This window comes from Typha latifolia, chromosome 10 (assembly GCF_019914945.1).
Source record: "Typha latifolia isolate L0001 chromosome 10, TyphaL0001v2, whole genome shotgun sequence".
Lineage (NCBI taxonomy): Eukaryota > Viridiplantae > Streptophyta > Magnoliopsida > Poales > Typhaceae > Typha > Typha latifolia.
Window position 1 is genome coordinate 4,991,460 of NC_133095.1, and position 25,176 is coordinate 5,016,635.

Sequence of the window (25,176 nt, forward strand, 5' to 3'; positions counted from 1 at the left end):
CTAAGGGAGGTAAACCTTAGCGGTAGAATCACTTGCCCATCACTCGACAAACAGCATGACTAGTTGTTCGTCGCTGTAGACTATGAACCTTAGTCGTAAGCCCATCACATAAGTCAGTATCACACATCGATATGATCATCTGAGCCCGCAACTCCATATCATTGCACCACCATGCAAAAACTCATGAGACGTCGCTCACAAATGCTCTTATCTTGCGTCATTGGGTACCACTTGGTTTACGTCATCCTACCCTTACTCTACAACTTAAACACTCCAAAGGGTTGACTCTTGCCAATCGATAGTAAATCACTCATCAACCAGCGAAATGACTTCCTGATTATCTGATATCCACATACTAAGATCTCAAGCGTGGGCACTATTATGTAATAATATAAATATCCCATGACGTAATCCTAGCTATGAAGGTGCTGGATACTATCGAGGCGAAGAGATCATTCCCTTTATAGTTGTGCTCTAGTGCTAATCCGCACGACAAGGTAAACATGACTAGCATAAACGTAATCGTAAAAAGGTAATCGTATCTAAACATGCGAATGAATGCACATCACAATTAAATTAATAAAAATTATGTCGGGCAGCATGTTAATTAAACAGGTTTCACTATAATAAATAAATTAGCATGTCATAGATGCTCATGTTGTCACCCATCATATCAAACGATAAATACAAGAGTTGATAGACCACTTGAATGAATATAAATTTGCTAAAATTTCTAGCAATAAGCAGTCCCCACTTTAATCAATGCCGGTTCCGGGGTGAGTACTAATCCTACAGTGCCCTGTGATAGAATCACTATTCAGCACATATTTCTAAATTTAATGGATAGTGAAAGAGAGATAAAATAATAATAATGAAAATAACAACAAGAAGAGGAAGAAAAAATGATCTCAGCCAAGCCCAATAATAATATAAAAATAAAAAAAAACTCGGGCTGACAGGATGGGCCAAATCCAGCCCACAACAAAGGGGCTCGAACCCTGGGGTGGTCTCAAGCCCTAAGACACGCTCAGGCTAGGCACCACTTAGCCAAAGCGGGCAGTCCCTAGCTTGAGGGTGCTGCACCAAAGGGGAGAGGCTCCCCCCTCCCCCATCCCCTTTTTCTCAAGCTTGGCACCATCCCCACGAGGGGAAGGAGGGCCCATGCCAACGGCCAACTATCGCCGGACTGCCGAAGGCAGATGCCACACCCGAAGCACCATGCCAACACCGGCTACAAAATGAAGAAGCGAGGGAGGAAGACTCACTGACGACAACGACAACAACTTCACCGAGCCCAATCATGACAATGACAACCCTAGTGATGATCAAATGGAGGGGGAAAGTAGTGGAATGAGAAGAACGGTAAGGGGAGTGAATCGAGTGGAGAGGAAGAAATAAAGAGAGAGAAGAGAGGGTAGCGGTCCACTGCCTGAGGTCCGCCCACCGCATACGTGGTCGGTGGCGTGCGCGGGAGTGCTAGGCCTGCCCCTCCTTCACCCTTTGCCTGACAAAGGAGTCCCGATAATGGGGAGGGAAGAAAGGGAGGGGTGAGGGTGGGCATGTGCCTCGACCCTCCCCTACTCTATTTTTTTAGGTGTTATAGTAGCAAATCCATCCATTTCGAATCCTTTTGGACTAGGGTTGATAATAGAGAAATAAACTCATCCCAGACCCATAAAATAATGGAAGTGAAATATTCCATCTGGTCCTGCTGTTCCAAGAGAAGCAATAATTTGTTTAACAACAGCTTATTTTCACTCTTCTAGTCTTCAGTAATAATATAAACTAAACAAGGGTCATATCTGAGGGCTAAAAATTTAACTTCATGGGAAAATAAAATTCAGCTATCCCTATTGAAACCAAACCAAATTCATGAAATTTTGTAGTAGATTTGGAGAAAGTAGAATTTTAGACCTCTGGAAAAAAAAAATCAGAGAATCATATGGATCAACGCTATATATTTTTTAAATTTTATGTTAAAACTTTGGGACAAATTTTAACACAACCTTACCGTCAATTCTTCCTTGAGATTACAAAACACTTAAGATTGAGAAAGTTCTCTCAACCTCAGATCAAAGCATATATTTTCACCTCCAAGAATCGCATATCCTTACCATCAATTATTGCTTGCAGTTAATGTGTCAAGATTTATCTGAATGAAAATTACCACTGAGATCGACAATAATAAAAAATAGTGTTCTCATGATAGTAATGGCAAGACAATCATGAGACATTCCAAATGTGGTGCAAGGCATTTTATAGCAGCTCAATGGGTCAATATTCAGTAAAAGATGTGTGATTGCATGAAACTATTTACATCATTCAACTTTCAAAGAACAGAAGTAATCTGATGGAAGTTAGAACTGGTTGATTTAATGATGATAAATCGTAGGGGTGAGATACAAACAATGATATGTTATCACTCAATTTAAATATAAAGAATGTGTACAAGTATATGGATGGTACAACATGTAAGAGGTCTGCTCAAAGCCTGCTTACATGACATGCATAAATGAACTTTACAGTTACTATACACAAAAATGTGAACTTGGTAGTGCAAACCGCAGATCAATTCATTCATCGCAATCCCAACTGCAAGGTATCTTCAGAGTCGCTTGTTCTTTGATGCATATGAGAATTTGCTCAAGTCGTCACCTCCAACAGCCGACCTTCATCAAAGAGGAATTATATTAGATAAGTAATGGTATAATATGTCGAAGTAAAGTTAAAAGTGTATACCTGACAGCACATGAATTTTGCACATCCTTTAGAGGGGCTCGGAGACCACTTGCACGAGACCCAGATGAAGAGTATCTGAAAGACGATATGAGAGATGCGAATTTTTCCATTGATTTCTCTGCTATACCAGTGTAGGTTTTCAGATGAGAAATGTCACAACCGAATTTCCCTTCAGCTTTCATGTCAGTGCCGCTGTCTCTGTTAGCAATGTCACTACCTGTGGGACAGCAAACAGATCTCAACAGCATTTCCTTTATACTAGAGGGTAGTTCAAGATCTACTGAAGGCTTATCGCATACAAGATGGGCAAATTATTGATGGTTATGCAAGGAAATGGACCATTAACATGTCTATTCATACTGTACCTATCAGTATAAAAATTCTTTGCCTTTTGGGCCCCAGCCTTCATAATCCTTGCCTTTCCTTTTTGCCTTAGTTGGATGTATATATATCTTTGTTCATACATGATGAAAGAGAAAGAACCATTGAAGAAAAGATTTGCCCGACGGACTAGAGGAATCATCTTTTCAGAAGAATTGTCAAAGACATAGTATGCCTTATTCTTGTAAAGCCATGAGAAGAGTCAAGAAGATGGAAAATTTAAGTATTATTGAATGATGATGTGAGATGGGCCAAGAAAGGAGGAGAGAGAGAGAGAGAGAGAGGAAAGAAGTCCTATAATTTAAGGTTACTTACTGGCATATTATATAGCAGACAATGCCGAAATATATCAGGATTAAAAGTTTCGCTTGCCATTGTGAGTATCATTGTAGTAAACTCAATAGCAACCACCTAGATGGTGTTGTCTGCAGCTGCCACATCCCTAAAGAGAAATTGAACTAAAGAACAAATTGGCATTCATCCGAGAATGTCATTATTGTCCCATAAACTTATAAGGTAATAGACAGCCTCCTGTAAATGAATTTAGGATTATTAATTTTGTTTGAGAATATCCTGTATGATTCATATTCCTCTTCTCTTGACATTCTGAGGTTTTCTTACAAACAGTTGTTGGATCTTGGAAGAAAATTGGCACATACTATTGGAACATTTTGTAGATATTCTAGATACTTTCAAGCTAAAAGAAGAAAAGGCATGCAAAATAACCTACTTTCACAAGGATCATTGAAGTAAATCCTTGAAAAATCCTTCAGTGATTCCCCACAGAATGCTCTGAACTAGAAAGTTATACTAAAGACCTTATACTATAGTGTCAAAAGGGCAATTCTGTTATTTTAAGCATAAACTTAAACTTATTAGACAACTTCTTTGTCTATTTTAAAATCATCACATACCTTCCTCAGAAATGACCATGGTTGTCTGGCAGTTCATCAATTGTAGAGTTTCCTGGGTGAACAATGGTACCATTAGAAACATTTATCAGCAAAAGCATGGAGTGACTCCAAAAAACAAGAAAATTAAGCATACATTGTGCATGTCCTGTACATCATTCAGCTTTCTCCTCTTGATGATACTTGTTTGGTGAATACTCCCAAATGTATCACTGTTTTCTTTATTTATTAGGGGCACTTTATTCATATTTCCGTGGCCATGCTGATCTATCAACTTGTGCCTGAAGTATCTACTCTTGCCAATGACTTTTCTATTGGCCAATGTCCCATTGCCTTCAGTAGCATCATCTATTGCAGAGTAGCAGCCAAATTTCTTAGGTGATGCTAAAGCTGGTTTTGATATTTCATGCGCTGCTTCTAGCAAGAACAAACAAAGTGGACTCTAAGATCGGCTGGCACTTGGGGAAACAAAATAAAGCAGACACGAATACTGGTTACAATGTAAAACTGAAGCATTAATGAGGGCCGTCAAATAGCTTACCGTCTAGAGGTGATCCCATGGGTTTTCTGCTTTCTTTAGGGACCTTTTCTTCCATCTGATAGCAAAAAGATAAGCTACTCATCATGATTTGGATCAATTTAACTCCTAATGGAAAAGAAGGATACTAATTAAATTGAAAGATTACACCCAATAGTTCGGAAACTATGCTGACTGAATCCTCTGAAGGAAGATCACTGACTACAGTTCCTGAAGTAAACAGGGAACCTTCTTTATCATTTACGGCAACATCTTCTGTCGACCCAGGTGAATCAGAATATTCATTTTCAGAGCTAAGAGAAAATGATTCAAGTGTTATTGATTGCTTAGGCATGACTTTTGGGGCCCTGAATTTTCGTTTTGCTTGTAATGATGCTAGGCCTTTCAAACTTAAGGAATTGACAGTATATATATTATGAAACCCATGTGAGAAAAACATCCAAATGTCAAATAAGCAGAACAAAGTACATTTTAAAAGACAAAACAGCTTACTAGTTATGCTTGGTATAAATAACTCACTTCTTGGTCTTCAACCCCCTCAGTCACTACGAGTATCCCCCGATCAGTGCAATGGGATGTGTCTATTTATCTATCTCTTGACTCGAGCTGGGAGCAAGTTTGAAAAAGGATCTTAGAGTGTCTAGGGTTGCTTAGGTTTCTAACTATGCTAGTAGCAATTATGATATTTTAAAAAAATGTACCAGCAATTATGATACTTATAGAAGTTTTCAACTGCAGCAATGTAAAAACCCATATAAACATGTAAGGTTTAGTTGTTTCCCAATGCATAAGATACCATGACTTATGAAATTTTACATCTTCTCATCTTGCATCACTAGAGACAAGCAGCACAACATGAATATGGATTCATGTGGTAAGCATTAGTACTTCTGAGACCCCCTCTTTCTAGGTTAACTATGAAAATGGGAAGAATGTATATTCTTGTGATACAAAAATTAAAAACTGAATTTAAAGCTGAGTCTACTTAAAAGGATACAGAAGTAATTTGTTAAAACATTTTTCTGCACAGGCAAATCTAGCCTTTTCCTTCCACTTGAAGGCTTGGATTCTTTGATTGAGTATGTTTCATCAAGCAGTGATGCACCACCGCATGCTTCCTTCCCCTGTTAAGAAAGTATACATGTGATCAGAAAAATAGAGCATAAGTATTGGTTAATTATATAGTCATATAAGGGATCATCTTGCTGGCTTATCTACTAATATAGTAAATAGATTCAAAAAAGCATCAAGAATGAAAGAAAAACCCAGATATTACACGAAGAAACAAGAAAGGAAAATTGGATTCACTAGCACTTCTTGACTGGTGGGATGCTTTCATGTATTGTGTTGTGTTGTTAGCCACCGATTCTAACATCCCATTATAATCCTAATACAACAATGAGAATAAATGATAAAACTAAAGAAATGTGATTAAACTGCTTATTAATGTATTACCTTCTTGAGAAATAAAATCTAATAACTCAGATAATCAGCTAGGCTTCTCTAAGTCCATTATGTTGCGCAACTGATATGCAAATTTTCACAAACAAATGATATGAATTTAGCTAAGAACTTAAACCAAGAAATGCTTGGAGCCTTGGATAAGTCGCAAAGCATTGTTATCACTGATTTCAATGCTAGCCAGGATGTTGATGTACCATGCTGGCATGATAACAGTTACTCAGTATTGCAGTGCACAACAAGCTTAGCTTGGCACATGGCATGCTAGGCATCAGCACATACATGACACCCGGCAATTATCTTCTTGGCCAGCCACCAGCATATGCAAGTGATAACATGACAATCTTTGGTTGTTTTAGTATAGAGAATTTTTTACTCTGCACTCCACCTTATTGACTATTTGGTTTGAACTTTGAACCCTTCTTTTTACTGTTTTGTACATCACAGATCCTACTTAAAAGGTACTGAAAAGCAAATATTCTGTTCTTTTAACATAAATGTTTTGTAATTCCCAGGTTGCCCCTTATTTTTCTATGAAATCAATACATTACATCCTTTTCATGCTTCAAATGGCTGTTTGAGTGTTCAGTTAAGATGGATTGGGTTTTATTTAAGTTGTATTTATATCTACTTCAGTACTATTAAAATTAAAGCAAAGTGCATTTTGTAATTTAATAGGTAATAAAATCTGGGCATTATTTAAACAATCTTTTGGAAAATCCGAGGCTTGATTTAGGAGTAGCAGAAAGGTAGAGTTTGAACTAGAATAAGTAGATAGAGCAGGATGTGAAATGAAAGTCTTCTTTTAATATATATCAAACTCAACATGCCCAAGGCCTAGAGTGCAAAAGACCCTTCATTAGGGGCTGCAGGAAAACCATAGCTATTCAACTAATTATAGGGATGTACTCTTCCTTGGTTCTTTAGCTTTGTTTAAGATGAGAAAAGTAGAAAGTAGAAACCTATCAATGGTGGAAATATCATTACAATTACATAAAAAGAAAGCATAGGATTCAAGTGTCTCCACATATTTTTAATCATATCCATCATTTAAAGATTCCATTCTATTGGAGCTACATAGAATTCCTCACCTCCTGAAGAAGTACAAGAAAATCAAAGAAAAATATCATTTAAATTACCAATGGTAAGTAGCTCTCCCAGATTGGTTGAAGATCACATCCACCAAACAGGGTAAAAAACCAATGCCCATAAGGCAATCAACCCATAGGAAGAGAAAATAACTGCTTTGGATGGTGAGATAAATCCAGAATAACATAAAAGTTGTGCTAGTGAGACACCTAAGTTGTCTTTACAAAGAAATTGTTAGATGTTTCTAAGCTAGGCACTATGAAGATAGACTACAACATATATATCCACAAAAGAAGCATTAAGAAATGCTTTGAACTATCAAGAAGCCCTGGTAAATAAAGTGGTCATCAGCTAAAATTGATCTCAGCCTGATTGGGTGCCTATCTTTTCTGTTTTTTTTACTTGATTTTAACTTCTTTGCTTCCACATAAATGACCAACAGCTATCATGCCAATGTAGAAAAATAAGATTTTGATTGGATAACTAAAATTACTGAGAATACAAGTCTATAGAATATACTTCACATTGGGCCAAAACATTATCTTATCACAAAGTAAAATTGGTGAGAAATAAAATTTCCAGATAATTGTTCACATTTCCCAAGACATTGTTTCATCGCATAAAATACTATAAATGAGTACTTATTACACAACATAAAAAAAGCAACATGAGATATACCTCAAATGGCATCTTTGTTAACGGATCCAGGTTGCCTTCAGCTATGCCTTTAGCTACATTTTGCGGTAACCATGTATGATCAATTAAGGAAATTTATAAACATCTCAACGTTCAACATCTTCCAGAAGGAGAGCAGCATGGAAGGACACCGAATTAGAAGTATGAATTGGCTCCCCTCTAATTTCTCACCTTCTAATTCAGTGTTGCTTACACAGAAAATGGTGGGGGATATATATATATAACATGATACAAACTAAGAGGCCCATTCAAATTCTTCAAAGGTAGAAGAGCAAGCAGCAACCAAGAGGGAGGTTCAATGAGCAAGTGATCAACAGATCACAAGCAAAGAAGACAGAGAGCTCAGCTAGACAATTAAAATTTCATGGGCATATAAAAGGAAAGAGCACATTTTACACAGGATAGCTAAAAGTAACAGCATGTTAAGGATATGGGCCCAAAAAGTCCAAGTCTTCACAAAGGCCTTCAGGAATATCTGATAAATGGGCAATGTCTCCTTTCGCAGGATCATATACTCTCTGATGTTGAAATGCCAACATTGCTTTCTTGAAATTTTCTTCATAAAGAGGGGGGACGGATATCGAATTATACCTCAGGTGCTTGATGACCTGAAAATGTATAATTTGTCAAAGACGACTCATTTGATCTTGCTGTATTCCAATAATAAATTTTAAGATAAATATTCTGCATGCCATACAATACTACTACGCATGGAGTACGACTCTAAAAACAAAACAACTGAGAAATTAATTTTGTGCCAGGAGTGAAATGCATAAACAAGTTATACTAGGAATTCTACAGCAAGATGTAAGAAATGTAAAACTAGGACTTTATGAGCCATAATCCAGAAGTGTGGTAGATGGAATATTTAGACCCACAGAACTGTAAGTCTGTAAATAAGCAAATATAAGGAAAATTGAAAGGGTTAGAATGGAAGCAATCTCCTGTAGTAAATAGTAATGAGCAAAAATATCCTGCTACTGCTGCAAATAGGAATCTACTATTTGATGTCCTGATCCTAGTCCAAGATTGAAAGAGAAAATATCCCCAAATGATAATATATTTCCAAACCCAGTCATGAAGATGAAGATACGCTTTAATAATTGTAGTGCATTGAGTTTTGCTAGTTGTGAAGCCAGGACAGTGACTTTGGGCTATAAATGCTAGTACAACAACATCCTACCAGTCATATATGTCCCAAATCCAGATCCAGTCACTGTGTGGAAAGGTAAAAACATAACAATTAGATACACACATGGTAGATTGTTAGAAGCTGAAAATCTGGAGCAAGAATATGGAGAAGAAAACAATACCTACTTTAACTCCTTATCAGATACACTCTAATCTAAGAATTCAATCAAACTATACCTAATCATTATGCCATCGAGGTTCAAGAATGCTAATCTTAATTTTAAAGGAGTGTTGTTTTGACAATAAAATTTTGAGTCTGCTCCCTTAAATTCTTCCAGTACTTTTTAAAGAGCTTCCCATTCTATCCCAATTTTTAAGTACTCTTGGTAGTTGCTACTTAAATTTGGCTTACCAACATGAGGCTTCCATCAGTGCAGCACCAAGGAGGGGAAGGGAAATATGTATGCAGGCTTAGCATGACAAGCTTATTGATGCCTTTTCTTTCAGAACTCACTATTATTAAACCAAAGATTTAAGTGCTCTAGTCATCAGTGCAGGGTGTGCCAATGGCAGCATGATACCCTGCCAACATATGGCATACAAACAACCACAAAGCAATCTAACATGACCTGCCCTGTTTTATGACACACAAGGCCATGTTTGTACCAAGCTGGCATAAATCAGGTACCTTTTCAACTTAGGCAGAATGAAATGCAGTGAAAATATAGAAACTGGAGAAGTGGAGAACCATCACAACTTAGTACTTTCATATTATGTATCGCAATCCTAAAAGCACGAGCAGTTACAATGAGTGGTACCAAAGATCAATCCCAGTAGCAAGAGTTTATCGTCTTCATAGACATTTCTCATAGCAATATTAACTTTCTTATTCATTTTGTCAGCAAAGGCAGTTAAGACATAACGGGCAATAGAGATAAAGTCAATATATAAACAAAACAGAAAACCACAAACATTTATGCCTGTATATAAAATTTGACAAAAGCTTCAGCTTAGATGTTAGCATAAAGTTAGCTTCCAATGATTCTATACTGCAAATTACAATCAGTTACTCTTAGAAGTGGATATACCTTCACAATTGTAAATAGTTAACATATTCAAAGAAGACTTCCATTACCTTCTCATAGCTCTTAAGCTTTCTGATGAGTCCATGAGCTCTTCTCAAGCCCATGCCAGGCAATGATTGTAAATAATCACAGCCACTAAAAATGCACATCTCAAGTACCATCTGTTTCGTGAATCCAAATAAGTCAAGCTCCTTATTCTGTCCTAACTTTGAACTCTGATACTCAACTCCCTGCCCAAATTTGTCCATTTTGAAGATAATCTGGAAGGACATCAAGAATTAGCATCTCGAATAATAGGATTAATTCACAAAGAGGACCAGTAGAAAAGACAGCAGAAAGTAGGCAGGAAGGTTGTGGCCTGGTGGGGGGAGGAGATATCTAAGTATAGCAATGGGTACTAACTCTGGAACAGCCAAATGGTATTAAATCTGAGTCTTCGGTAATAACTGCATCGACAAGCTTATTTACAGACAAGAATGTCATCTGGGCATCAGCCTCATAAGGTGCCACAATAAAATCCACTTTTTCCTGCTTCAATACCTGCGTCAGCACATTTTTTAATTACTGTCACACAAAAAAAAATTAGTCTTTACAAAATGGAATTATTGATTGTAAAGTTGCAAATTGCTTGTCAGTTGTGAAAAGTAAATACTTTTCCGGTTCCTGACCAGAGAAAAGACAAATTCAAGTTACATAACCAACAAGTTGAAGATTCAATAATACAAACTTTCCTACCCGGATAAGTTCAAATGCAATTGAAGGTGAAATATCAACAGCCTTTTGGTAGCACTCAAACGCTGCAGTAGAATTGCCAGCGGCTTCGTGTTCCATGGCCCGCTCAAGGTTTTCCTTCCTCATCCTGCATTATTTAATAAGTTGCAGCATGAATCAGAAGATATTCAGTCAGCTGATGATAGTACGATACCCATGGAAAAGCGTACCACAGCTTGTTTGGCTAGACAATATATAATAGAAATGCTTATAGTCCAAATTCTGGTATTTGTTTATAGCTTATGGTCAATACCTTGCACGCTTTGTCTCTTGGTCCATCTTAATTGGCAGAAGCCCTCCATCAAATACAAGAACAGGTCTGACACCATGATGCCGTAATAGATTTACTCTATGCATGCAGTAGCCAATGTGCCTAGCAATTCAAGGACAGTCTATCTCACATCATGTGATATAAATCAAACATGCTCATGACATGAATAATAATGCACAAGCAGTAATAGTGTGAATAGCAAACTGATTTATCAATTTCTACTAAAAGCCATATTTCTCTTTTTGTGTCTATGCTCGTGGATCCACATTAACCCAAAGGTCACTCTTGAGATGGCACTCAAGTTTTTTTCTTGTAGCTGATTACATTATGATCGCCAGTGGCTATCACTAAGTGATAAATGCATCCAGTCTTTTTTTCTAACCATTGAAAAATACTAAAGTCACCATAGAGAATCTTTTGATCTAACCTGAGATTATTTCCAAACTCCACCAGAGTTACCTAAAGGGATTACCGTAGTGATCTAGAATATGTCGGTTTTCTACACTTCAAGATAGACTAGAATCACCACATGAAGTTTTTCGATCTAGTCAGAGACTATTTACAAAGTCATACATATTCCAAACTAAGGTTTTGCTAGGTAAGTATAATCAATGCATTTAAATTTTGCACGAAAGATAAAATGGGATGAAGAACAATATAACACAAAGACTAACATTGCATGGAGAATATAGTAAATTATGACATAGTATACACTATACTCATACTTTTGCAAAATACAAAACAGAGTAAAACTAAGTGAATCCACTAACTTGTGGTCCACTTGGAATAACTCAAATCAATAATCTAAGTAAGAGAAAAAATAATCATCTTTTTTAATAAATAATTTATATTTAAATTTAATAATAAATAAAAAATTTAGATAAACTAATTTAACTTGGACCAAATCGAGGCCCAATTACTTAGGGGCATGTGGGCACACAACCCACCCACTAAACTACGACGGGTTGGGACAAGGCCCAAACCCAACTAAGTCGAGTTGGGTTGCGACTACCCTGTAGACCACTCAACAATAACTTTGGGTTAGGCCTTCCTCTGACCCAACCAAATCATTCACTCAACCCAAAAACGACTCGAGTTGGATCAAGCTCAACCCTTTTCCCTTGATGGAGGCTGCGACAACCACCACCACCCTCGCCCTTCGACTGCTGGCAATAAAGACCATGCTGAAAAGTAGAACAAAAGGAAGAAGAAAGAAATGAGTGACTTATCAACTAGGATAGCTGATGGCTATCACCTAAAACTTTATGGCTAACGACCATGGAGATCACTACTCTAGTGATCTAGGCCAAGATATATCTCCCATAATGCATCAAAGACCTGAGCGCCATCTTGTGGGTGACCGCTGGTTGATATGGATCCATAGACACAGACCTAAGAAGAGAAATTTGACATTTAGTAGAGATTGAGAGATTCTGCATTATAAAATTTAAACATTTTATCAGTTTGTTACTCGCACTATTATTGCTCGTGCTTTATTATTCATATCATGAGCATATTGGTTTACTTTTAGATATTACCCATATGTTACAAATTGCACTTTGGATTCTAAGATCATTTGCTTTGTGGATTATGATTTTAGCTTGCTATTGTATCTACACATAGTGAGTCCACTTAATGGGCTAAATTTGTCAGCCCGTAAAATTCTCTTAACATTTTTAGATGATGATTGGCATAGCAAATGAACATGGTGGATTGAGACTCCTTTACCTCCACTTAGAATTTGGTTTTCCCCTTTCATTGCATTAGTTATTTAAATATTATTTTGGAAGACATTGGTTGCCCATTATTGAATTTATTTCTTACATTTAAGAGTTTTAATTATTAATTGACTTATAATTATTGGTATATATATTTAGTTCCTTTATATTTTGGACTTGGTATTAAATGTTAAGGCTCTATGTATCTCAAGTTCTATTGGAGTACATGGTCAGATCATAATTTCAAATTCAGGTCGTGACACTAATGCAAATTCAAACTTCGAAGCAATAATTTACGAGCGAATAGCTTAAGGAGTGAATCAATATTATGAGGACTACACTACATGGAATATCATGGAATTCAAAAGGTTTTCCAAACTTCATTACAAGAAAATCAATATAAATTTTATCCTTTTTTGTTCAAGATATCCCCAGATGTATTCATTCTAGTGAAAAGAATCAAGTATTGCTTTGAAAATTAATGCTTTCTTTAATTATGAATGTGATTCTCGCACTGTGGAGCATAGTTCTTCAAATCGGCCGATCCGGATTGGAATCGACCACAACTGATCCTGATTCGGAACTGAAACCAGTCTAGTGACTGGTTTTGGTCTAGGATCGACCAATTTTGGTCCTATTTGCCGGATCGGTCAATCCCTCTTGGCCATATCGACTAAATCTCGGTTGAATCAGCCTACACAAATTCTTTTAAGATTCAATTTGAATCTAAAATATATCTAACTTATAATTGATGTCCTCAGCTGCCGTCTTTTCAAATTTTAATTTTTCCCCTTTATCTCTCACATACACTCTTCTTCCACCCTTTACACTTTGTCGAGTTTATCCGATAGCTGATATGGTAATCCCCTCCGACTACTCCGCACTCTGATAAAGTCGGGTGAGTTTTTTTCTCATTTCTTTTCTCTCTCTTTCTCACCCTCTTTTAATTTCTCATTTCTTACTACTACAAAACAACAATGAAGAGAGAAATCTCTCTTCACTGATGTTCTACAGTAGTAACCTACGAATATAAAATTTGTCAAATTCAAGTCAAAATTCATCATAACTTTTTTGTGAATTTTTTATTTATTTTTTAGGCTTTTTATTTGACTAAATTTTTTTTTCTTAATTTTCTGTTATTTTTTCTAAACTTTTAGGAATTTTTCTATATTTTTAAGTAATATTTAACTAAAAATAATCTAATCCGATACGAGCAATTGATATGAATGATACAGCCGATATGTATTATTTTTTCTAACAACTGATTCCGATCATGAAACAGAGTTTCGAAACCTTGCTTAGGATAAAAATTATTTTTTCTTGGTTATTGGGGCAAAACAAAATCTTAACTAAAGACAACATCACTAAGAGAGGTTGGAGTGATGATGATAGGTGTGTTTTCTGTGGTAAAGCTGAATCAGTTGGACATTTGTTTTTGAAATGCAAATATGAGTAGGAAGTGTTGCAGAAGATAAAGAAAGTTTTCGGACTCGTAGATATCCTAAGAATATAAAGGAGATTTGGTTGAATATGGTAAAGCTTGGAGTGAAGAAAGAAGAAATTAGGAAGAAAATGATGGAAGAATGCGATGGCTGCTCTAATCTGGTCTATTTAGTTGGAGATAAACAGCCGTATTTTTTCTGCAGCTAAAGGAAAATCCTGAAAAAATATGTTTCATAATATAAATGCTTTGTTTTTATCCTTGGGAGGTATAAGTGGGGAAGATATGCATAAGAAGGCAAAAGTCTTTTTGAGGGGAAATGAAGTTGGAAATCCTTTAGAGGTGGAGGAACTGTGAAACTACATGAGCTTTTGTTTGTTTTGGCTGGGGTGCTGAATTTTGTGATTTTTTTAGGAAACTTGTGAATGTGGTGTGGTTGTATGATGCTTTTTAGGTGGTTATTTGGATAGATGGTTGTGTAATGTGGTGTACTTTGTTCTTGGGTTGATGTTTTTACCTTGGAGGTAGTATAATTTTTTAAACTCTGTTTCATAATGAAACAAAACCTTTGGGCTTGTGTAAAGAAAAGGAAGGAATCAAGTAATGCAAGAAACAACAGAATGGTTTGGACTTGACAAAGAAATTTAAGATATTACTGATTCCATATAGTTATTAAGAAGCGAATATAACAAGACCCACCAACAAGTTAGTTTCTTTGACAGTAAGAAAAGAGAGGAAAATGGACAAATAAGAATATAAATGACTGCTTAACTGCTGGAAGCGTCTGCCATGGGAAATGCGTAGCATATAACCCAAATAAATATATATACTTAATTAAAAGAGATGGTTGAATTCGCTAGGAAGCAAGAATAATTGGACTGCTAAATGATGACAATATTTTCATCTGATATGTGATGAAATGAACCGATCGGTCCGATCCTAAGGAATAAGAATTATGACTAGATCACCAGAAGCTATCTTCAACAAGTAGACTATATATTGCCCAATAAGTTATAGGAAATTGAAAGGAATAGTTCCTAGCAAGGCTTAATTGCAATACTAACAAAAACAATAATGAAAGAGGAAAAATAATCTAAAACCCAAAAAGATGAAATGGCATTCTTAAACTTTTCCCCTTATGTCTAGAAAAGATAGAATAAGTGAAAAAGCAAAAGGGAAAACCAGACCTCATATGTGTAAATAGAGAGATCAATGCCAAAAGTTCTGCTTTCTTTCTTTCACAAATGGGTTCGCTTACGCCCAACATAAATATAAAAATAGAATAAAATAAAATAAAAAAAGAACAGCAGACCCATATCAAGTTCTCCCTTGTGAAGGCTGCAAGATGCCTCCTTTTCTTGCTTCCTCAATTGGGTTTCAAAAATTGCACCAATGGCGTTAAAAATATTGAAACATACGCAGCAAGAACAGAAACCCAATATTAAGAAAGGGCATAAATTGGTAAAAGAAGACAGGAGCTATCTTTGCACCAATAGAGCAAATGGGTCCTCCATTCTTTAGGAAAAGAATCACGAGAAAGGGGATTCGATATACTTGGAGGTGGGAAGGCCTTTGCAGAGGTGGGCGCTGCAAGAGAGGGCGCCCTTGTGGAGCCAGGAGTAGGTGTCGACGGCGACGGTTTGGCCCTTAAGCTCCTCCACATGAATGGGCGCCATGATCGATTTCAGCTGGGGAAGAAGTCCTTGGATCCCCATTCTAAGAACAATCTCCAAATCGATCCAATGCAGCTCCTCTCTCTCTCTCTCTCTCTCTCTCTCTCTCTCTCTCTCTCTCTCTCTCTCTCTCAAAATTTTCCTTCCACACTTGTCTCGAGGTACTTCCAACCAAGAAAGGATGAAATGCGATGGAAGGGAGTGGGCGGGAAAATAAAATGCGGGGAGGAGGGGAGCGAAAATAAAATAAAATTCACGGAGAGCTAAAATCATGTGCAATTTACGTGTTTGAGATTTCATTAAAAAAAAAACTCGGTGACCTTCTTCTTTCGGAAAAAAAAATCATCAAAATTAATATGTTTCTTTTTACTCTTTTTTTTATACATTAGGAGATTGGTAATCATACATTATTTAGCCTCGTTTACTTGAGAAATAATATTAATTCTAGAATTTTTTTTTATTCTCAAATAAAGTCTTTATTTCAGGAATTACTATTTTTATGTTCAGAATAAGTTGTAATAATTATTTTTGATGTAATATGAAATAAATAAAAATATGGGAAAAAGATGTTTTGTTTTTTATGAAATTATCTAAATACTTTTTGATGTGATATAAAGTATGTTGATGTCATAGATATCTGATAAGATTTGGTCGGATTGGATCTACTCATGGCATTATGTTTATTGGGATTAGCATATTTATCTAATTTGTGTCTGCTTGAGAGAATAAGGTCTTTTGCTAGGGTGGCATTTGAACGTCATGGACTGCGTTCAAACGAGGTCGTTCGAATGCCTGCACGCGTTCACAACTATAGAGAACACAAATTGTGCGTTCGAACGCGATCGAGGGCGTTCGAACGCACTGCGGTGAAAATTATTAGTTTGTTAGGGTTTTAACTTAGTTGTTGATTTGTTAAGGTTTATTAGAGTTGTTTAATTTAGTTGATGAGTCCTTATAGTGATCCCCTATAAAAATGTGGAGGAAATTCTAATTGGAGTATGATTATGGATAATTGAATTGGCTTTGGCCTTTATCTCTCTCTACTTGTTTCTAGTCATTGGCCTCTTCTTCCACCGCCCAAGTCTTTGGTCCGCATCTTTCAGTTTCTAATCTCCCTCTTTTACAACTTCTCCTCCTTCACACCAAGAAATAAACCTAGCATTTATTTAGCCATTGAAGAGCTATCAAGTTAGGAACTACTTAATTTCGGCCATTGTTTAGTTGATATCTTGATATCTAACCGTTCAAATCATGTGAGGAAAGCTCTCTCTAAGAGCGACAACATATACAAATTTCAAGAGGATCCATCTGTTAGATTATTCGCAGATCCTTTCAGAAGTTATAAGCTTCATCGAGTCCAGAACTGTTACAGATTGGATCAGGCCGGTTCGTAACAATATCAAAGATAAATTAGTAATTAAGTTAGTGTACGGTATAAAATGTAATTTTTATTAATAATATTTATATTATAGAAAATGGTAATTATGGTATTCAGTTGTTATTTTAGAATAAAGAATTATATTCTTGAAAAAGAAAAAAGTTATTCCCAAAGAAGTGAACAGGGGCTAATGGACCAAAACAGAAGAATTCAAACTCATGAATTCTGATATTGGTTAGTAGAATCTGATCACTAGACTACAATGGCCGATCTCTATTATAGGTATTGAAATTTTTTCCTAACTAAACATAGAATATGCAGTAGGATCAAAATTTTAGAAACTTCACTCATGTCATTATTCTAATATATAGGCCTTGTTTGCTTTTGAGTTCATGGTGTCCTGAACTTGGTCCAGGACCCTTAGCCAAGGACCCTTTTCATTTGGTGTATTTGGATGATCGGTTCATGCATAAAGTTTTAACACACTTTTCATCTGCTGCCATTGAAGTAGACATGTCCTTGAAAGACTAGAGGTGTCAAAATAAAAGAGAGCTCAAGCTAAGCCAACCCTGAGTTTTATTTTTAGGGTCGATTTGAATTTTGAGCCGAGTTAGAGCTGGAGTTGGCTCACTTAGGCTCGGCTCAATAAGCTCATATCAAATATAATATTCTTAATATTATACATATTAAATAGTTTTTGTGTCAGCTTGAATAATTTTGTTAAGGCTCGGTGGTTTGGGTTCGATCCAACGAGATTTGAATAATAGGCTTAATTTAGATTGGCTTGAAAACAACATAGTTTTAGGCTTCGACTCTGCTCGGCTCGAGTTTGGTTCAACTTGAGTTGAGTTGAGCTTAAATCTCAAGGTAGACTGAAATTAATTTTGAGTCAAGCTCAAGCATGAGCCCCCCTCACTTTCTCTTTGATACTTTATAAGAAATTTGGCAATTGATTTATATAAAATAATTTATAAGTTTAGAAATAAAGGGTAAATATAAAAAATATTATTTGAAAAAAAAGGCTGAGGCAGCCACTATGAATGTATCCTCACTCTTTTCTTTCTTATTTCACATTTATTAAATTTAGTTTTTTTGATTTTATGCTACCGTATTTTCTTTCTTCTTTGACATCAACATAGGTAATAGTGATGTAAATGATTTTGATGATGATGTAAATTAGATGAATTATTCTTCTAAAGAAAGTGGACCAGATCTCTTACACAAAAGGACTAATTGACAAGTTCTTTTTTATGCAATATCTGAAGAAGCTTCAGATATTTGCATAAAAAAGAAAATTGTTTGGTGATTTGGTGATCGAAAAGAAAATTCCAATTAACGTCGCCCCTTTGTAGAAAAAATTGCTCGGTGATTTGGTGGCATGATAGCTTGGCTTAGCGGCTCGATTTAATTGATAGCTCGATTTAATTGATGGCTCGACAGTGCGATTGGCTTGGAGGAATAACTTAACTTAGAGTAGGTTTCAGCGGCGTTTAGTTTAGAATAATTATTTGGCGATGCATATGACTTGAAACCTAAATTAGACAATTTACTAGATTGGCTAAAAGCTTGGTGAAGCCTAAATGACTTTGTATTTAAAGAGGATTAACCATTTCTTCGGTGCGTACCTAGCCTTAAAGCTCATGAATGATAAAAAAAAGAATTGTTACAAATTACACAATACATTTTACCCATTTTGTGATTTACACTCGTATTTGAGGATTTTGTAACCCGATCCATCCTTTTCTCTTATAATTATTTTGACTAACTAACGTCGACTAAGTTACTAAAATACCCCCACCATACCCTCTTATTTTCTATATCCTACCTCCTCCATCGTCGCCGCCGTTATTGTCGCCGTTAAAAAATGTCACATTAAATCAGATTAAATAATTTCTCCAAGATTCTTATATGCTAAAGTTAGGGTGAGTTAAAATTAACCCAAGGTTTTAAAATGGGCTGTCTTTTATTTTTAATTTTTTTGTATAAAAAGGCATGGGCCTTTTCGGAAAAAGTGACGAGATAGGATTCAAGCCATAATGGATCCATAAGATAAGGGGTCTTTTGCAAACTTCCCTCAATTAATTCATAGCTACAAAGAAATTGAAGTAGCATTACCTCAAGAGGGAATAGAAGGAAGAAATAAGTTACAGTTTCTTCCTGAACATCATACTCATTCCTAACTCCCTACTTATTCTCTCTCAAAATCACAATAAAGGGGAAAAGAAATAATTAATGTCACACATACATGCACTAGAAGAGGAATAAGTTACAGTTTGTCCAAAACTCAACAAAAGTAAACACATGGAATGAGCAAAATTGTATATAAAGCTAATATCAGAACTCCTTTCTGACATTTAGATTAGATCATCTGTCTTGCAACAACAACTCACTTGTTGGTGGATAATTTTTCATCTTATCTCTGAAAACCTAGCCACAAATTCGCTGCTTGGATAAGTCAATTTCCCATACAAGCTTCAGATACTGTACTGTAACTGTCAATAGCAAGTTTTGAGTCCATCTATATAAAGTACAAAGCGCAAATTACTCAACAGTTGTTGTTCCTGACTTTGGTACCTTCGTCGATACATTTCAACTGAGCGATTTATAAGTACTGACACAGTATTCCTTGCTATTATACATCCCAACCATCTTGCCGGCTATTAAACTCCCACTTATTGGTGGCCAAATTCCCATATATCTCAGAGAACCTAGCTAGGCAGTGACTCCTTACATTATAATGTGCCTGCGTATTTCGACTAATGGCAACTCCCGAGAACTTTGATGTATCAATGGCCCATGAAGGCTTCACATACTCCACCACCCTCCTTGGAGCGCTTGCATTCATGTACAAAAAGTTCATAAGCACATCCTCACAGTTAAAATACTTGTCGACAGTCTCCCTCCCTATCTTCGCCTCCTCACTCCAGTACCTTTCAAATGCCAATTGGTGATCCATAAATGCAGCTCCTGTTAGTATCATGTTGTAACCACCATGTTGCCGAGCATACTTCCCATCATGATATTCCAGTGGGCTCCCTTCTGCAAGCCGCGGATAAAAACCTACAATTCTGTCAGGGTGAACTCTCCAGACTCTGAAACCGCGCTCAAGATCATCACATGTCATCATAATGTCATCATCAAGTTCAAGAACAGCCCGTGTCTTTATTTCTGGGTCCAGGTTAAACCTGTTATTCAGAGAGTTTTTCTTCTCCACTCTTATCCTGACAGGCACAACAGAGTCCAATTCACTCAGTTTTGGGGGATCACCTTTATTCCATACAACCACAATCTCCCTCACCGAGGAGCATCGCGAGTAATGCTTCACATACATCTTTAAATTCCAAAGCCTAGCATCGTAAGTCATGGTTAGCAGTGTGAACTGTGAGTAGTGTCCCTTCAAAGGGTAAGCCTCTTCTGCACCATTGCCTCCATAGACATACCAAGTCCCTATGCAAGTCAAGATGGCTATAACTGAAAATATAACAGCTAAGACCAAGCGTCCTGTACAAGTGTTTGGTCTGATTCTCCCTTGGAGAGGAGCGACAACCTTGCTCCCATGGAAAAACAACCACTTAAACTTAGAGTACATATATTGGCGTTGTTCTGCTTGGAAAACATCACTTCGCTTTCCCTGGATTGGAAGACACCGGCTAAGGGGCAATATGCACTTAATTGCATTCAATGACACCCCGGATAATATAACTAGCACGATCACAGCCCCAAATGCCATGTAACCTACAATAAGCCTATGAACAGAATCACCTGAAGGCACTCGATCCCCGTCCATTACCCCAATCCACTTGCCTGATGGGAGCTGTTGCACATCAAGGTGATGGTAACGATCACCATTCCACGCGTTTCGGCCCTTACGGGGCATATCAACACCAAGAGGGACCTCAACTTCCTCATATTTATCTGTTGTGAGGACCATGACTTTGAACAGACGAATGCTTTGCCCATATGTACCGCCACAATCTTGCCCAGTTCGATAGAGGTCACCATTGTAAATGAATGGTCTGCCTGCATTTCTAGCACCTAAACGCTTATCCATGTTATGAACTGGATTCTTCCTGTGTGGAGACCAAGGACCAAGAGGTGAGCTGCTGTACCAAATTTCCAGCTCACCATTCTTTCTGGCACCATAAAAACTAAAATCTGATCCAAACAGCCAATAGTGACCCTGGTAGTCTATAATGAATGAATCTATAAGAGGCTTCTTCAAAATGACCTTTTCTAACTTCCACTGAATTGGAAAATCTACTGCACGATAGAGACGGAGATCCCCATTCTTACTTCCTTCAGGCATCATATAGATCTGCGAGCTCAAAAACAGAGAGAAGCACCAAGTCACTAAAAGTTGAAGCTAAAGCAGGAAGCATTTGCAATTTGACTATCAAGAATGAGATTAATTGCAAATTCAATTTGAATGAGAGTGAATGTAAATCTTACTTGGCCCTGGTAGCTAAAGACGTATGGATAAGAAAGATGCCACTCTTCATCTAAGACAATTCCCAGTTGCTGCCATGTCGAACCATTGTCCTTGCTTATTGCAACTCCAATGTCTCCTTGCAGTGTGACAGAATTTTTGGTCTCAAAAAACAAGTAAAGAGTATCCCCCTGAAGACATTTGGTATCTATCAGGAAAGCTGCAACAACATAATGTTCTAATATAAATTCTAACATGGCTCATAGATTTGAAAAAGACGGCTTTGGGAAGTGATCTAATTAATACATGTCATGACGTTATAGTACAATTTTGCAGCGCAATGTGAAAAGAAATACCTAGTGGTAGTCTTCAATTTCCAATTATAGATGGTTCAGAGTCTTCAGACACACTTCGACAAACTGATTATGACATGTTAGAAATTATTCTCTAATTTGTACTAACAATTAAGTACCTGCTTCCTAAATATCAAGGGATGCACGATTGAAGGATCATTTCCAGCAGATGAGTTCTCAGAACATCAACAGCAAATTTTGTGGTAGGAAAATAAAGCTATTACAAACATATCGCAAGTTGACTAGTGATGAGCATAAATCCATCTGGTGGGAGAGAGAGGAAGAGAAGAAAAGTAGTGTGCTAAGTGTCAAGGAAGCTTTTACTTGTCATCTTCACAATTTCAAGACCCGAAAGGTTTATGATTCTTGAGCAAGGAAAGAAAAGGGGTGCGGTGCCTCTGTCTTTACTGGTTCATTTATTGACAGATCATTCTAAGCATTTATTGCAATATAGAAAGGTAAGGCCTACTAATTTTTAGCTTAGGTTCACAGAATCACATAAACATAATGAAAGTTGTGAGATAACTAATGCAGTAAAAGTAAACAGCTAAGCACATTAATATTTTCATCCTAAGGAAAGGAAAATGATAGTAAGTTGTATATTGCCAAGTGCTACAGATCTTAAAAATAGTGCAGAATAGTAAAGCAGCATTAGCATGCATAATGCTTTCAAAAAACAATTCTAAAGAGATCAAGTTACAATAAATAACTGCAACATGCTAATTAATCAATTACTGGATCGAACATGACTTAGCAAGAAAAGAGGAAGGGGGGGTGGAATCTAGAAACATGACAAATAAACGTAGCCAGGTTTGTGTTGGACACATCAAGGCTGATTGAAGAAGCAATTCTACTTTTAAAACCACATAAGTAGCTTCGTATGTTTGTCTTATATGTCCTCAGTTATATGTTATGCTTATCAATATATATCTCTTGTGGCTATACGAGTTTATAGAGACCTTATATTCCCATCTTCGATAGCTAGGTTTTTACCTAAAACTTTGCATGATTTCAAGCATCACTCTTTATCAGAGTTGTTCAAGTACCTTTTACATTCAATTAATATCAGCAAATTCCTCTTCACTTGATTCTAAGATGGTAACATAGTATTGTCTGTAGTGCCCAATTTTCTCAGTTTTCTCTGAGAAAAGTTTTCCCCAGAGTTAAATCCAAATTGACCACTACGGCAAACTATTTTATGATATGATAAAGAAGAAAATTAATAATTCAAACAACTAAATTTCTACCCAAAGAAAAGGGAGCTGGGAAAGCATACTAGAATCTCATGGAATAAAGCAAGAAACTTCTATCATGTAAAACTAGCACATGTGGAAGCAATCATTGATCCACTTGTAAAGGGTATGAATCTTCTTTTGATTAACCAAAAAACACTCAAAAAAGAATCACAAACAGAAAATTTGCACAAAAAGACCCTTAAAAATTTAGCAATGATAAGATTGAACTCTTGTACAAACATCCTATATAACTTATCCACATCTCGTTATAAAAAGGTGTGCATCGTAAAGATAGACTCACACACTCAGTTTTTAAGAGTCCAATCAGACTATTACCACCAAAACTTAGGACTATTTTGTGCAAATAATCCAAATCAAACACTTCAAAGTCTAGCTTTAAGTTCATAAAATTGTTTGCTCTTAGGTGATCAGAACAAAATCATTCAATTGCGATAAAAGTAGCAGTATTATTGGCACAGAGGTTCTTCATACCATCAGAACAAATAATTACTACCACAATAAGCTTATCGAAGAGAAGCTGATAAAAGACGCGAACTTTTCCGGGAGATAAATTGAACTGCCCTAACCTGAATAAAAAGGAACGGGTCGGCGACGAAGTTACTGGGGAAGCCGGCATCCGAGACCGACGCGCAGGTGACGACCGGATTGGCCTGAGGCCACGCCGCGCTCCCGTTCCTCCATACGCCCCACTGCTCACCACCGAAAAAAGAATCCCAATTCAAAATCTAATCAAAATCGAATTTTTAATACGAACGACAACTCCACCAACAAAACCCAAGAAAAGGAATCAATCAAAAGCAAAATTTGATCACCTCTTCGATGGGTTTCAGCGACAAGGGCGAATCCCCGTAGAACACCCCGATCGACCACGAGCCCTCGCCATCCGGACGGCAACCCAAAGACGACGACGAGGAGGAGGAGGAGGAGGAGGAGGTCAAGGGAACAGGGGTTTGGAAAGGGGAAAAGGCGAGCCATGAGAAGAAGAAGGAGACGGATCCAAGGAGGAGGGAGGAGGAGAAGAGAAACAAAAAGGTGGTGGAGTGGAACCAGTGGAACCACTGCTTCCATCTAACGCCATTGACGAAGCTGCCCATCTCGATGCTGCTGCTCTCGGTGGAGGCGATGGATTCAAATACGCGGAGTAATGGTTGACTCGAGATTTGGCGTTTAATATTAGTCTATTATGGAGGCCAAAGCATCGCTTTTTCCTCGAGTTGGTCGTCGTCGTCGTCTTTTTCTCGAGCAGCATCGTGGAAGAAGGATAAGCAGAGGAAGAGAAAACATTAAAGCAAAAAATAAATTAAAAAGAGAGAGAGAGAGAGAGAGAGAGAGAGAGAGAGAGAGAGAGAAGGCGTAGAACGTCTTAGACTCGTTTCTCTCTTTTCTTTTCTTTTTCAAGTTGCATACCTCCTTTTTTCTCCAAAAAAGGCCAAAACTTGGCTAAACTTCATTCCGAAACAAGAAACCCGACAAACTATCTACATAAATCCTCAGCATCTAACAAAAAAAAAAAATGGGTGTTCATCATCTCACATCCAAAACAAAACCAGAAAAAGTCTAAACACAAAGTAAACCAACAGCCAAACTAATCGTCGTGTTCAATGGTCATAGCTCTCCTCTGCAGCTGCTCCCCTTTAATATTTATCCAGTGGATTAAGACATTATTAATGTGATGTGCTAAGTCCAATGCTTGCTCTCTAACCAAACATTACAGACCAGAAGAATGCCGCCATCCATATTTGCGTTCGATCATAAGGTGCTTAACTGACCCCCATTTCCTTTTCACAGGATTAATCTCTGGTCAAGACTCTAGCCTTGATCTTCAAAGCAGTACTTATCTTCCAAAATTCTCCTCATA

General features: G+C 37.0%; 2 protein-coding genes across 4 annotated transcripts; both read right to left on the bottom strand.

Moving 5' to 3' along the window:
• Window positions 1–2,348: 2,348 nt before the first annotated feature.
• LOC140796071 (exonuclease 1) lies at window positions 2,349–16,072 on the bottom strand. Of its 3 annotated transcripts, none has more exons than XM_073148926.1 (14): window positions 15,787–16,072; window positions 11,056–11,175; window positions 10,767–10,890; window positions 10,434–10,571; window positions 10,082–10,291; window positions 8,246–8,423; window positions 7,798–7,868; window positions 5,567–5,693; window positions 4,718–4,950; window positions 4,573–4,627; window positions 4,168–4,442; window positions 4,035–4,086; window positions 2,740–2,956; window positions 2,349–2,669 (listed from the first exon to the last, which is right to left on the bottom strand). In XM_073148926.1, exons 1-14 carry the CDS (start codon window positions 15,945–15,947, stop codon window positions 2,606–2,608), a joined length of 2,025 nt encoding a protein of 674 aa, XP_073005027.1. In that variant the 5' UTR covers window positions 15,948–16,072; the 3' UTR covers window positions 2,349–2,605. The 3 variants fall into 3 exon arrangements, with proteins under 3 accessions (XP_073005027.1, XP_073005029.1, XP_073005030.1); XM_073148928.1 differs by having other exon boundaries at window positions 4,168–4,448; window positions 7,798–7,870; window positions 8,248–8,423; window positions 15,787–16,052; XM_073148929.1 differs by lacking the exon at window positions 15,787–16,072 and adding an exon at window positions 12,329–12,456 and having other exon boundaries at window positions 4,168–4,448.
• Window positions 16,073–19,322: 3,250 nt separating this feature from the next.
• Window positions 19,323–24,574, bottom strand: LOC140796782 (glucosamine inositolphosphorylceramide transferase 1). The gene is made up of 4 exons (XM_073149892.1): window positions 24,131–24,574; window positions 23,885–24,007; window positions 21,733–21,900; window positions 19,323–21,598 (listed from the first exon to the last, which is right to left on the bottom strand). The coding sequence occupies exons 1-4, from the start codon at window positions 24,410–24,412 to the stop codon at window positions 19,916–19,918; spliced, it is 2,256 nt and encodes a 751-aa protein (XP_073005993.1). The 5' UTR covers window positions 24,413–24,574; the 3' UTR covers window positions 19,323–19,915.
• Between the last annotated feature and the right edge of the window lie 602 nt (window positions 24,575–25,176).